This window comes from Dysidea avara, chromosome 3 (assembly GCF_963678975.1).
Source record: "Dysidea avara chromosome 3, odDysAvar1.4, whole genome shotgun sequence".
In the NCBI taxonomy this organism is placed as follows: Eukaryota; Metazoa; Porifera; class Demospongiae; order Dictyoceratida; family Dysideidae; genus Dysidea; species Dysidea avara.
Window position 1 is genome coordinate 45,827,439 of NC_089274.1, and position 15,137 is coordinate 45,842,575.

Below are 15,137 nucleotides of genomic sequence, written 5' to 3' on the forward strand. Positions count from 1 at the left end.
TATCAGGTGGTTTTGCACACTTCCTTTTAGGCTAGCTACATGTGCAGCTTGTGTCAACAACTGGTAACCGCATTTGTGCTCTGTGTCATTCTTTAAGCCGTGCCCTTAGAGAGCAAATTATGTGGGGGCGACTAAATTCGAATTTCAAATCGAACAATGGCATGCACCACACTTCTTTACGACTACAGCACTGATTAACTACACACAGCCCAGTTCATCAATAACCAGTGACTGTAGTTGTGCTCTGCATCATTCTTCAAATTCCAAGTTAAATTCTTACAGAGAGCAAATTATGTGAGGATGGCTAAATTACGATTATACTCTTTGATTGAGTTTGTACATTAAATAATATAATAATAATAATTTCAAACTAGCCATTCTTGAAAACATATATTTCAATCTCAATGAAACTTTTAAAACAGTTTAAAGACACATTTCCCTACATGCCAAGTGAGTATTGCAGAAAACAACAATATGGGTTTTGTATTTGGCCTCTAGGTAAACTGAGGACGACTGAAACCTCGTTTGGTGCTGAAATTATGACTGTAGGATAATCATGTATGGTGAAATTGATAATGTCAATCTTGAGGCGATTGAGAGAGTACTGAAGCGATAGCAGGGCAATCAATGTTAAGAATGCACAAAGGAATGCAAGGCATACACCTGCGGTTGCATCTAACTGCATGCGATAAGAAAAAAATTAAAAAATGAAACCTTTCCTTTGATGTCGGCATCTCGATCTTGAAACAGTCAGCATGGATTTGCTTCACTGCTTGTGTGGTAGTTACTAGTGACACGATGAGTTCAACTCTAGAGTTTCAGAGGGATAGTGTAAGTAATGGGTGAGTTACAGGAAGGCCGAATTTGAAATTTCCTGTAAAATTCTCACATTTAGTGGTCGCGTCATTTATTGTCTGCAGCACGCATCTCTGCTTTACTGGCCGCACGACTCACTACCATGTGTCTTGGTAATACCCAGTATCACACCCTTGTTTAATTACAGATTGTGCGAAGATTAGTAAATGTCCATGGAGTGAATGCAGGAGAGCCAGAGGCCACTTTACACGTAAGCAACAAGATTACAAGTATGTTTAAATGTGTATTTTGTATGCAGGATACGCGCTCCAGGCGTCAGTGAACTACAGATTGTATGAAGGAGAAGATTAGTAAATGTCTGCAGAGTAATTGCAGAAGGCCAGAGGCCACTTTACACATAAACAACAAGATTACAAGTATGCTTAAGTGTTTGTAACTATGCATTTTGTAAGCAGGATATGTGCTCCAGGCATCAGTGAACAACCAGCTGATGACCAGCTGGGAAATCAGCTGATCCGCTTGTGAACAACCAGCTGGTGCACTCGTTTAACAACCAGCTGATGCACTCGTGAACAACAAAGCAATGAATATGTTCCAATGTAATACTTTTATTGTACATCTTCATCCTTCACGTAGCTTGCTAGCTGGAATCACCCGGCTTAACTACTACTCTACTGTGAGTCTGTAATAAACAAGAAGATGCATTGCTGCGGAACGCAAGGAATACAAATGCAAGTAAACAAGGAATACACCTGCAGTTGCGTCTAACCACATGCGAAAAAAAAAAAATGAAACCTCCCTTTTGATGTCGGCAATCTTGATCTCCAAAACAGTAAACATGGATTTGCTTCACTGCTTGTGTGGTAGTTACTAGTGACACGATGAGTTTAACTCTAGAGTTTCAGAGCAATAGCTTAAATAATGAATGAAATACACACAGCTTAAATCACGATAAATACGGAGAGAACGTAGCACCGTCTTAGCAAGCTGCAAATGGGCAAGGACGTACTAATACGGAATTCAGTCCGTCTATGAAGAATTACGTGAATGTAATGCTGCTATGATTAAATACGAAGAGGACGGAACACGTCTTCGCAAGCTGAAAATAGGCAAGGACGTACTAAGACAGAATCAAGTTCGTCTCTGCGGGCCGTTGTAATGCTGTCATAATTTTTTACGTTCATCAAGCTGAGAGGTTTACGAGACGGATGGATGACAATCGAACAGATCGTCAACCATAGATGGATGACAATCGAACAGAAGGGATGGCTCTAGATGGGTTACTGAAACTGGTTACTGCACCCCAGTGATTGCACAACTCTAGTCAAGCATACTCAAGTTACTAGTCCCAGCGCCAAAAATTACCCTGGAGGTTTCCCGAGACACAGTACTCGTATCTGCACAAGGTATACCATAGTAGAGGCGGATCCAGGAGCTGGCAGGGGGAGGGACACAAACAGGCTGAGTTGTAGGTGGATGAGGAAAACCAGATTATCTTGTTAGTTGCTGCATTTATGAAGTAGCAAATAATCACCACTTAGTAGTGTCTCACTGTTGATTTTTGACATTAATTTTTGCAGATGGTTGTGGAGTCTTAAAAGCTGTGTAAAAGGCTATGAATCTCTAATCACGATAATTTTTTGTTAGAGGCGCTTAGTACGCACGAAAGTGCTGGGGGCAATTTCACAGCTAGTTTGATTTCAGTTTGCTTTGATTCAGGTGAATTTGTAATAAATTCTACTAAAATCTGTATATCGTTTTAGCCCTGACATAAAGTTGAGTATTACTCATAAGTATGATTCCTCCAAAAGGTGACGAGGGATGAGGGGGGCTTTTGCCCCAAATGCCCCATCCTGGATCCACCATTGCATAACTACTTCCCTATGGTTATTGCCTATGTACTCAATGACTTGATCTACTGCCTGTCAAGGAACAATCATCACGAAAATACGTAATAATAAAATAACATCATTATTTCTAAGTCTGGTTCCACTGGTGGCAGTACATGTAATAAATATCATGAGTACTGTCCTGCAATTATTGCATGCATAGTACAACAACCATGCTCATCACAGAAAAAGGTAGAGGATATCAGCAATTACAAGTCAGGTTAATCCAGCTGCTCATATAATGTGAGCCTTGGAAATATAACTTGCTGTACATTGTAAACAAAATGGCACATAAAATGTCCATGATCTATACTTGCTGCACAATAAGATGTCAGTACATCCTGAAATTTCACCAAAGTTTTAACAGTCACACTGCCATTCCCAAGGTGTTTATACCTAAGCTACAAATCTCAATCCTTTGATCTTCATTTTCTTCTTTCAATATTTTTATAGCTTTTTAGCGATCTGTAAATACAAATAACACTGTTAATGAGATACAAAACAGGTCATCTTTGTGAGAAGACATGATACACATACAAGACCCAGAATCAGATTGCAAGTATGTATAATGTAACATGAATGATACACCTACAAATCTCAGAAATATATCAAAAGTGTGGTCACACCACACAATGATGCACATACAATACCCAGAAACTGGTCGACAGTGTGGTAACAACTGACACACATACAAGACCCGGAAAAAGGTCAACCATATGTGGTAACACATCACAAATGACACACATACAAGCCCCGGAAACAAGTCGACAGTGTGTGGTAACAAATCACAATTGACACACATACAAGACCTGGAATCAGGTCGACAGTGTGTGGTAACACATCACAATTGACACACAAACAAGACCCGGAAGCAGGTCGACAGTGTGTGGTAACACATCACAATTGACACACATACAAGACCCGGAATCAGGTCGACAGTGTGTGGTAACACATCACAACTGACACACATACAAGACCCGGAAACAGATCGACAGTGTAGTATGTGGTAACACATCACAATTGACACAAATACAAGACCCGGAAACAGGTCGACAGTGTGTGGTAACAAATCACAATTGACACACATACAAGACCCGGAAGCAGGTCGACAGTGTGTGGTAACAAATCACAATTGACACACATACAAGACCCGGAAGCAGGTCGACAGTGTGTGGTAACACATCACAGTTGACACACATACAAGACCAGGAAGCAGGTCGACAGTGTGTGGCAACACATCACAGTTGACACACATACAAGACCCGGAAGCAGGTTGACAGTGTGTGGTAACACATCACAATTGACACACATACAAGACCTGGAAGCAGGTCGACAGTGTGTGGCAACACATCACAACTGACACACATACAAGACCCGGAAACAGGTTGACAGTGTGTGGTAACACATCACAGTTGACACACATACAAGACCTGGAAGCAGGTCGACAGTGTGTGGCAACACATCACAACTGACACACATACAAGACCCGGAAACAGGTCGACAGTGTGTGGTAACACATCACAGTTGACACACATACAAGACTCGGAAGCAGGTCGACAGTGTGTGGTAACACATCACAATTGACACACATACAATACCCGGAAACAGGTTGACAGTGTGTGGTAACAAATCACAATTGACACACATACAAAAACCAGAAACAGGTCAACAGTGTGCGGTAACAAATCACAATTGACACACATACAGACCTTCAGTGCAGGCCACTGTAAAGCTTTAATAATAATAATAAGACAAGATCTGGAAAACGAGTGTGTAGTAACACATAATTAACATACATACAAGACTTGGAAACAGGTCGCCAGTGCTTAAATTACAAGGCGAATACCACACCTACAACGTCAGTGCGTGGAATTACAAAACAAAAGACAAATCTACATGATACAGGTTTCCAGTTGGTAAATACAACCCGAATTACACGTCTAGTTCATCTATTCAAACGAAACTTAGACTATTTCCACAACACGGACATGTGTTCACTAAAATACAAACCTGATTGTCGACTGTTGTATTCCGCCTTGAAAAGATGGTTTAATACACCCAACAGCACTGTACCGCACCGTACTTTTCATCCTTCATCCCAGCGGCACTAAATAGAAATTTTCATAATGTGTTTCATAATGTGTTACGCACGTGATCGTGCAGCCACGAGGCGGACATGCGGTGAGACGGGATGGGAGACACAAGGTGGTCATCAAGAAGTAAAGTATGCTGATCTGTAAAGCTTTATGGATGGGCAGATACTCGCAACAAATGTTGAGTACCAGATCTGCTACTTGTAAGTCATCTGCCATTGTCGAGGCCATTGTTTAAGAGTCCAGAACGGAATGATTCATGAAGAGAAATCCTGACGATAACAGCAGTGGAAGGATATATGTTAACGCATTAGTGGAAGGGAAAGAACATACTTTTAATCTCTTACTGCTGTAACTCTTCTCCAGATTGCCAGTGCTCATTAATTAGAAACTTACTGAAATACCGCCCCACCATTCTTCAAAAGTTTCTTACGTGAAAACGAATAGTGTTTAAGAGATGCTCTGTATCTAGAATTAACAGTTGTTGGAAATGCTGATGGAAAGGGAACCCAATGATAGTACTAGTGGAAGAGAATTATCGAAGGACTTGCCACCAGTCAGACAATATGTAGTACATTCTTAGATGATTGTTCTAAGCATTTAGAGTGTAATGTTGTTTTGAGAAATGCTGGATGGCAACATTGGACAGGAAGAATAGCCGAGTACGATACTGGTAGAGAAAGATTAGCCAGCAGTGAGGCCGAGTACGATACTGGTAGAGAAAGATTAGCCAGCAGTGAGATGGTACATGCTTGAAAATATTTCTTGGAAGATATTCCAGAAGAAAAAAAGCAGTAGTAGTGGAATAGGAAGACCTGTCAACAGGATGGTATGTACAACACTTTAAATGGTTATTTATATGTAAAACGTTGCATTTAGAGTGACATATTTCTTGTAAGAAATTCTGTCTATATTGGAAGAAAGAAAAGTGAACGAGAGTTCTAGTAGAAGTGGAAGACCTGATATCAGTGGGACGGTATGTACAGCATTCTTGAATGATTATTATTGTGTAAAACTTTAGTGAAAGGAATACTGACTATATTGAAAGAAATAAAAGCGGACTAGTGTACTAGTAGAATAGAAAGAACTGACAGTGGTGGGATGGCATGTATAGCATTCTTGAATGATTATTTTAGGTATGAAACACTGTTTAGAGTGAACTATTTTATTTCTCAGAAGAAACGCTGACTGCTTTTGAAGGAAGATAAGCGGACTACAGTACAAGTAGAACAGGAAGACCTGCCAGCACTGTGATGGTATGTACACAATTCTTGAATACTAGTGATTATTGTTTCTATAAATCTTTGTATTTAGAGTGAAATATTTCTCAGAAGAAATGCTAACTACTTTTGAAGAAAGATAAGTGGACTATAGTATACGTAGAATAGGAAGACCTGTCAGCACTGTGATGGTATGTACAGAATTCTTGAATACTAATGATTTTAAATCTTTGCATTTAGAGTGAGCTATTTCTCAGAAGAAATGCTGACTACTTTTGAAGAAAGATAAGCGGACTATAGTACAAGTAGAATAAGAAGACCGGCCAACACTGTGATAGTATGTACAGAATTCTTGAATACTAAAGATTTTAAAACTTTGTATTTAGAGTAAACTATTTCTCAGAAGAAGTGCTGACTACTTTTGAAGAAAGAAATGCGGACTATAGTACAAGTAGAATAGGAAGACCTGCCAGCACTGTGATGGTATGTACAGAGTTATTGAATACTAATGATTACTGTATCTATAAATCTTTGTATTTAGAGTGAAAATTTTCTCAGAAGAAATACTGACAAGACGCAAGAAAGAAAAGTAGACTAGAGTACAAGTAGAAGAGCAAGACCTGATGTACAGCACTTTTGGTGATTATTTTATAAGTAAAACTTGTGTGTTTGTAATACTGTGATTACTATAATATTATGCACTACAGTAATGTTGTAACTAACAGATCTTTGTATAGGTATTAACAACTTGCATGCCACTAATAAACACTTGTAACTCTAGGACATCCTTTTGTACTTAGAGTTAGTGTGTCACTGAGTTTGTTGTTGTTGTGATTGATATCATTTACTGTATCTTCACGAGTTAGTGGACTCCGAGCGGCCTGTGCTACAACTGGCGTAGTCGACACTACTGGCTGACCAGATCAACCACTAAGCTTAAACGTTGTGGTACCGTGACAGATAGTTTGATAACGGCACCTGTTGAGGTCAGCCATTTCACCTGCTAAGTTCTACTGTTCTCGCCGTACTGTTTCTTGTAGAAAATCACTAATCAACTGTACTTGAACCACCGGAATGTCTACTGGATCTAATAGCGTCGTCACTGGCGATGGTGCCCAAGATCAAGAAGGTACTCGTAACCCTGTTAGTCGTCCACTTATAATGCCTGAAGCTTATAATGGGGATCAGAGTACCCGCTGGGACCAATGGATTGCCCACTTCGACAGCGTGGCGCAGATAAACGGGTGGAATGAAGGAACAAAGCTCCTCTGGTTACAAGTCCGGCTGACGGGAAAAGCCCAGACTGCGTGGGAACGTCTCAATCAAGACGCCAAGTCCACTTATGAAAACGCCAAAATAGCTCTCCGTGAGCGGTTTGAACCCAGCTGTAAGCAAGATCTCTATGCTGCCGAATTTCATGCCAGGAAACATCTGGACAAAGAATCGTGGGGTGACTTGGCGGACAACCTCCATAGCCTAGCAGACAGAGCTTTCCCTGATCTGGATGATAAGGCAAGGGAGCAACTGTCACTAAGCCGATTCCTCAGTCTTATTGACAAGCCAACGATCGCCTTATCAGTTCGCCAACGACGTCCAAAAAATTTGAATGAAGCCGTAACGTATACGCTGGAGGCGGAGACTCATCTCTCATTAACACCTGGCCACAAAGTTGCAGCAGTGACGTCATCATCTGATAACGTGGACGCCAACATAGAAGACGGAAACCATGCTTCTATCGCAACGATCCAAGCAAGACAGGACGCTGTAGTGGAGCTGTTGAAATCCCTATCATTGAGGATGGAGCATCTTGAGAATACAATCGCCTCTCATGTGGAATACAAAAGTCGCGACAAAAGTTCTTCCCCGTACCTGCCACCGACCGCGAACACATCCAAGAAGCAAGAAGCAACAGGTCCACGGCAGCCAATCATATGCAGGAAATGTGGAGTTGAAGGCCATTATGCTAGGGGGTGTGCTACCGGCCGTACGTCGGGAAACTAGCAGCCCTCAGTGCTAAGGGTCAGGCACACGAGGGCTCTGAATTGACCCATAAACCTGATATAGATAACTATAGCATAGATAGTAATGTAGAATTTTCACTTAGTACTGTGTGTAACAATGACGTCATTAATTTGTTGGCGGTGAACCCCGCCAAAGCGTACCATATTGTTGGTATTGTTTCGGAGGTACGTGTTAGTTTCATGTTAGATACGGGTGCTTCTGTGAGCTTGCTTAATAATGAAACGTGGAAGCAGCTATCGGTGAACAACAGTGGCGAAGCAACCGCGCTACAACCTTGGGGAGGAAGCCAGTTAGTAGGCGTAGAAGGCAGCCCCATCGTAGTACAGGGAGTGGCAACCATAGACATCATACTTCCAGGCCAAGTAGTCAGCACCGACATTTTGGTGGCGCGAGGATTAAGCATGCAAGCGATACTTGGGCTCGACTTTTTGGAAAAACACCAGTGCGTCATCAATACGGAGCAACGAATACTACACATGCACGGACGTGCCATACCACTGCAAAGTAAGATGAACGAGCAGCTACAACCGGACTCTGGTGTATCCACAATCACAGTTGCACTGCAAAGGACAGTAGAACTCCCGCCACTGAGCGAGCTAGAAGTGATGACAGTGACGTCCAGCCCTACTAACAGTGCGCCTACATGGCTAGTGGAAGCATTTCCAGGAGAAAGTCCTATAGTAGTAGCTTCCTCCGTAGTGACACCAGTCAGCGATGGACACCATACAACCATCCCAATGAGAATAGTAAATTTCTCAACAGAGGCTGTTACACTTTACAAGGGTAGCAAGATTGGTAAGGCTTCTCCCCTGGATGATAAAGTTAATATTTCGAGCGTGAAACCAGACTCAGATAGCCATGTCTCCTCCACAGATGAGGATGAGATCCCCCTTCACAAACAAGAGCTCCTGTGGGATTTGGTGACCAAGAGTGGGGATTCACTTACCACAGAGCAGCAGCATGAATTATATAACGCTCTTCTACGGTATGCAGATGTCTTTACAGCTAATGAAGATGACTTGGGGAGGACTGACGTGCTAAAACATACTATCTCCGTGGGTGATGCTTCACCAATCCGCCAGCCACCAAGAAGGGCGCCACCTTACCATAAGGAAACGGTGCGAAATTTGCTGAGTAGTATGTTGTCAAAAGGTGTTATCCAACCTTCTAAAAGCCCGTGGGCATCCCCAGTTGTATTAGTACAGAAAAAGGATGGCACAGTGCGTTTCTGCGTGGATTATCGCAAGGTGAATGCAGTTACTACAAAGGACGCTTTTCCTCTACCCCGTATCGATGATACATTGGATACACTCAGCGGATCCCAATGGTTTAGTACCTTGGATATGTTAAGTGGCTACTGGCAAGTCGAGATGGATGAAAAGGACAGAGAAAAGACAGCTTTTACTACTCACGAAGGGCTTTTCGAATTTAAAGTAATGCCCTTCGGTCTTTGTAATGCACCTGCCACTTTCCAAAGGCTAATGAATGTGGTGTTAGCAGGAGTACAGTGGTCCAAATGCTTGGTGTATCTCGATGACATTATAATTGTGGGAAGAACATTCAACGAACATCTCAAAAACCTTGGAATAGTTCTGCAACGCTTACGAGAAGCCAACTTGCAGCTTAAGCCTAATAAATGCACCCTATGTAGAGATGAGGTTCTCTATTTAGGGCATGTGGTATCAAGACATGGAGTGGCAACTGATCCTACAAAAACAGACAAGGTATCAAAATGGCCAGCACCTAACTCGGTGAAAGAGGTGCAACAATTCTTAGGGTTGGCTTCATATTACCGCCGTTTTGTCCGCAACTTTGCAGTTATAGCAAAGCCACTCTATAGACTGACAGAAAGGGGACGTCAATTCCAATGGACTAAAGAATGCTCCGAAACGTTTGCAGTGTTGAAACACCGATTAACTACATCACCAGTCCTGTCTTACCCAGACTTTGCCAAGCCGTTCATTCTGGACACGGATGCTAGCTATGATGGTATTGGTGCTGTGCTCTCCCAGCAGCATGAAGGGGAGGAGGTTGTAGTTGCCTATGCCAGTCGTACCTTAAGTAAGTCAGAGAGGAAGTATTGCGTCACGAGGAAAGAACTGCTGGCAGCAGTGAAATTCATCCAGCACTTCCGTCCCTACCTACTTGGTAATCCATTTGTGCTTCGAACTGACCATGGATCATTAACATGGTTGCAGAATTTCAAGGAACCAGAGGGCCAATTAGCACGCTGGATTGAGCAACTGCAAGAATATCACTTCGAAATTGTGCATCGCCCTGGAAAACGCCACTCAAATGCCGATTCTCTGTCACGTCGGCCGTGCAACCAATGCCACCGACTTGAGTCACACTGTGGCAATGAAGGAACACATCAGGTGGCAGCAACCAGTATAGCTGAGAGGGAGCGGTCAACTACAGACATCGATCTGCAAACAGCACAGTCCCAAGATGACATCATTGGGCCAGTGCTACAGGCTAAAGAAGCAGGTTGTAAACCTACAGCTGACACTCTCAAGGGACATCGTAGAGAAGTAACCCAGCTCACACAACAGTGGGACCAGCTAGTGCTCCAACATGGTGTTCTATACAGAAAGTTTGAGAAGGCTGGCCAGGGTCAACTACACTTCCAATTAGTAGTCCCCAAGGACCACCAGGCCTCAGTTTTACAGGAAATACATGGAGGAAGGATGGGTGGGCACCTGGGCGAAGACAGGACATTTAAGAAACTGCAAGAACGGTTCTATTGGCCAGGTTACTTTCAAAGCTCCAAAGAATGGTGCCAGAACTGCCCACACTGCGCTGCAAAGAAAGGACCAACCCAGAAGCACAGAGGCCCACTACAAAACATCAGATGTGGATACCCCATGCGAATGGTGGCCGCAGATATTGTTGGTCCATTCCCTAGAAATAGCAATGGCAACCGGTACATCCTAGTAGTCTCCGACTATTTTACACGATGGGCTGAGGCCTATGCAATTCCCAACCAAGAGGCCAAAACAATAGCTAATAGGCTGGTTGATAACATGTTCTGTCGATTTGGGATCCCTGAACAGCTGCATACAGACAAAGGGGCACAATTTGAGTCCACCTTGGTAAAGGAAGTAAGCAAGCTGTTAAAAATCAACAAGACACACACCACCGCCTACCACCCACAGGGTGATGGCCTTGTGGAGAGGCTCAACAGAACTATTCTGGCTATGTTGGCTACAGTTACAGATGAACAGGGTGAGGACTGGGAAAGCCACTTGGCAAAGGTGTGTTTTGCATATAACACAAGCGAGCATGTTTCCACTGGGTATTCCCCTTTCTATATGATGTATGGAAGGAAAGCAAAGATACCACTTGACATCATTTATGGGAATCCCAACACTCCTCCAGTCACCCCATTAGAGTATGTGAGTACACTCCGCCAGTCATTAGAGCAAAGTTATCAACTTGCACGAAAGCACTCCCTAGGGGCTGCCTGCAGACAGAAAGAACACTATGACAAAAAGGTACACGGTGAACCATATGAAAAGGGAGATCTGGTTTGGTTATTTACCCCAGTGGTAGGAAAGCATAAAGCAAAGAAACTACACTGCCCATGGACTGGTCCGTATAGAATCATAAAGAGGATCTCAGATCTGGTATACCGCATTCAGGACACGGGCAGTAGAAGACGCCAAGTAGTGAACTTTGAACGTTTGAAACCATGTCCTCAGCAAATGCGAGATAGAAGCCAGCCTGGCAGTGGAACCCAAGATAGTCAAGTGCAAAATACAATAGAAGAAGACAGCATCAACACACCTCCAGGAACTGTCCTACAACTGGTAGATGACTATGAGGAAGAGGAAGTTGAGGCACCAGAAGTACTGCTGTACCCACAAAGTGAGGACAGAAATAACTTGAGAAGATACCCGCAACGCAGAAATCGACGTAAGCCACTTCGCTATCAAGATGGGGTTCCTTGACATGGGACATGTACTTACAAGGAGGGGACATGTGTAATACTGTGATTACTATAATATTATGCACTACAGTAATGTTGTAACTAACAGATCTTTGTATAGGTATTAACAACTTGCATGCCACTAATAAACACTTGTAACTCTAGGACATCCTTTTGTACTTAGAGTTAGTGTGTCACTGAGTTTGTTGTTGTTGTGATTGATATCATTTACTGTATCTTCACGAGTTAGTGGACTCCGAGCGGCCTGTGCTACATGTTTATAGATTGAAATCTTTCTCGGAAGAAATGCTTACTATGCAAGAGAGAATGGACTTGAGTGCTGCTAGTAGAAGAGGAAGATTTACTATCAGTGAGATGGTATGTACAGCACTTTTGAATGATTATTTTATAAGTAAAACTTTGTGTTTAGAGCGAAATATTTCTTGGAAGAATGCTGAGAGATCGGCTAGAAGAGGTCACCTTGTAGAGAGTTCAGCTACAAAGAAACCATCCTGTATATAGTTCAGCTATATTTTAAGTCACCCAGTAGAGAGATCAGCTGCTAAAAAAATATCCTGTGGGGAATAATGGGCATTTAATAAATATATGTATATAATTTGTATAATTACTAATAAAATCAAAAATAATTAAAGTATTAAAAATCTTCTATAAGTTCTTTTCTTCTTCCTGTGGTAAATAAAAAAACATATGGGTTAAAAAAGCCCCAAATCCGGCCTTGGGGTATACAAATACAAAAAGAAGTGATATCTAATCAAAAACAGCCAAGCTGTAAAAAAAGGTGTGGCCCCCAAAAAGGCCATGGTGAAAAAAGATGTGAAATCCAAGGTGGCGGCCAAGAAATGGCTGTGATGGTAGGTTAATGGTAAAAATTTTAATAACGACAATTCAGGTAAATTTTGTGCCACTTGGTTTTGGCATCAAATTCACCTGAATTGTCGTTACTAAAATTTTTGCCATTAACCTACCATCACAGCCATTTCTTGGCCGCCACTTTGGATATCACATCTTTTTTCACCATGGCCTTTTTGGGGGCTGCACCTTTTTTTACAACTTGGCTGTTTTTGATTAGATAATACTTTACAACAAACATTGTGCATGTAGTTTGGCATTTGTAAACATGGTGCCTTGATAAACAAACAGGGCTGACAGAATAAAGCATTTCCAAAACTACAGTAGCATCCCAACACATAATAATTGTAACATTTATTGCATGTATATTAGGTTGCATTACTAGTTCATATTATGCCGTATGCCACTTACATTACCTTCATTGACAGTTAAAGATATTTCCCTACTGACGATAAGTTGGAACACAGTGGTAACAAACTGACACTTATACACTCCATTATCAGAAACAGTAGAACTACTGATTGTTAACATGTAGTTTAGGTTAGGTGGGGATAAACTGATTCTTCCACCATCTGAGATTATTGTTTCATTAAATAACCAAGTTATCAACACAACAGGTGGTGATGGAGTACATCGAAAATTAACTTCATCTCCATCCAATACCAGAATTTGTTGAGCATTTGCTTGTATAGTAGGAACTAAGAAAAGTATAGTACCCACAGTTACACATACATACCATACATGTACAGCATGTGGGCACAAATGTCTATAAAATGTGACTGAATTTCAGATAACCTGGCTTCCACACATACAAAATCAAACTCACATTTTTACCACAAATGGTATGCTGGCCCAATATCCTATCATTTTCTACTAGGATTTCTCAAAGGAGGGAGGGCTAGGGGCATCTATAGTGAGGACTAAGAAAAGTGGCAACTGGTTGATACAACTAGTGGCTAGGTAGTACAGTATGGGAAACACACTTGACATGTGGAGCATGCTCTATCATAGGGGGATCTGGAGGCATAACCCACAGGAAAATTTTGTGAATTTAGCCTACTGAGATTGAATTTAGTAACAATTTTGACTGAACCTTACTAAAAAAGCATCGTAAGCAGTATGATTTGAATTCAAAGTTGAATTTCAAGGGGTCCAGGAGTGCAACCTCCAGAAGCTATAAGATATTTAATTCTATTAGCCTAAAATGTAATTCATTGCATCACAGTGAATTGAAGTTAACATGTATGCTGCAGATGTAGGAATATAAGAACTTGCATATAATCACTGTTACCTAAGTGCACGCTATGACTTAAGGGTGTGCTATGATCTAAGTGCATGCAGTAATGTTGAAGTGGTTTCAAGCATTATGCAATCTGCAAACTGGTTTAACAAGTGTGGGCCATGTGACACACCACATTCTCGAAAGGTGAATGGCCTAGTAAAACAAAAGTTCTAAAAGTGTTACATTGCCTGCTATTGTCATGCCAGGGAGAGTGGTCGGTGAAGAAAATGTGCCACTCAGCGGCGTTTGTATGAACGGAGCTACCATGGCTGGAAATTCTTTGTAGCAGTCATTCCAGTCTACAGAATCAGTAAAGACTGTAACAAGAAACAAGGTCATCATTGCTAGGGTCTGTAACCTCAAAAATCAACTTATACAAATTGATCCCCCTATCATTGTGGGATGTTCGTGGTAGTAGCCCATTGCTAGATCTACTGGAGGTATGATTGTTGTTTTCACAGAAGTATCAAACGGTACAGTTGTACCGTTTAAGTAGGAATCCAGGTGAAATTTTCGCAAGCTGCCCAAACTTCTGCCTTTAAAAATCATCCTAGAGATATCTTACAAGACGAAAATCACCTTTACAGAATAGTACTAGCCCATATAATACATAAAACAGCATTAAATACAACAAAATGCTTACAGGTGGCCGGATACAGAATTTTTAAAAATCGCCAAAACTTGGAATTTTAGACTGACTGCCTGACTGACTGACCACAGTTACAAGCCTAGAGGCCGAATGAAGCAGTGCACGACCACCATTTTACGCCACAATAACAAACTCACCAGTGGGATGTGCCTTTTAGGTGTGTTCCCTCTGCGCCTTGTCTTTTCTTTTATCTTCAATCAGGCTGCTTGTCTTCTTCATCCAACGAAACCATATCGAGGTGTTAATTTTCTGTATCAACACTTTCCTTAAGTAGCATAATAGATGCCACAAGATTATTTAAGGCGCTTAGACTATGCTACTGTACGGAGGAATAGATTATACGTAGTGGCTATTTGTCCGGTTCCGGA

At 41.8% G+C, this 15,137-nt stretch overlaps 1 protein-coding gene and 2 long non-coding RNA genes across 3 annotated transcripts in view; 2 read left to right on the plus strand and 1 right to left on the minus strand.

Moving 5' to 3' along the window:
• The window catches only part of LOC136248556 (adhesion G protein-coupled receptor L4-like), a 215,115-nt gene that overhangs the window by 178,576 nt on the left and 21,402 nt on the right, over positions 1-15,137 (minus strand). Inside the window, exon 4 of the mRNA XM_066040325.1 lies at positions 13,255-13,536. Coding sequence (XP_065896397.1) covers positions 13,255-13,536 — 282 coding nt within the window. The remainder of the gene's footprint in view (positions 1-13,254; positions 13,537-15,137) is intronic.
• On the plus strand, positions 5,504-6,329 carry LOC136251308 (uncharacterized). Its single transcript, XR_010699000.1, has 4 exons — positions 5,504-5,627; positions 5,678-5,774; positions 5,820-6,054; positions 6,113-6,329. It is a non-coding gene; the product is annotated as an uncharacterized lncRNA (long non-coding RNA).
• Positions 6,401-12,370, plus strand: LOC136251307 (uncharacterized). The gene is made up of 3 exons (XR_010698999.1): positions 6,401-6,501; positions 6,560-6,657; positions 12,253-12,370. It is a non-coding gene; the product is annotated as an uncharacterized lncRNA (long non-coding RNA).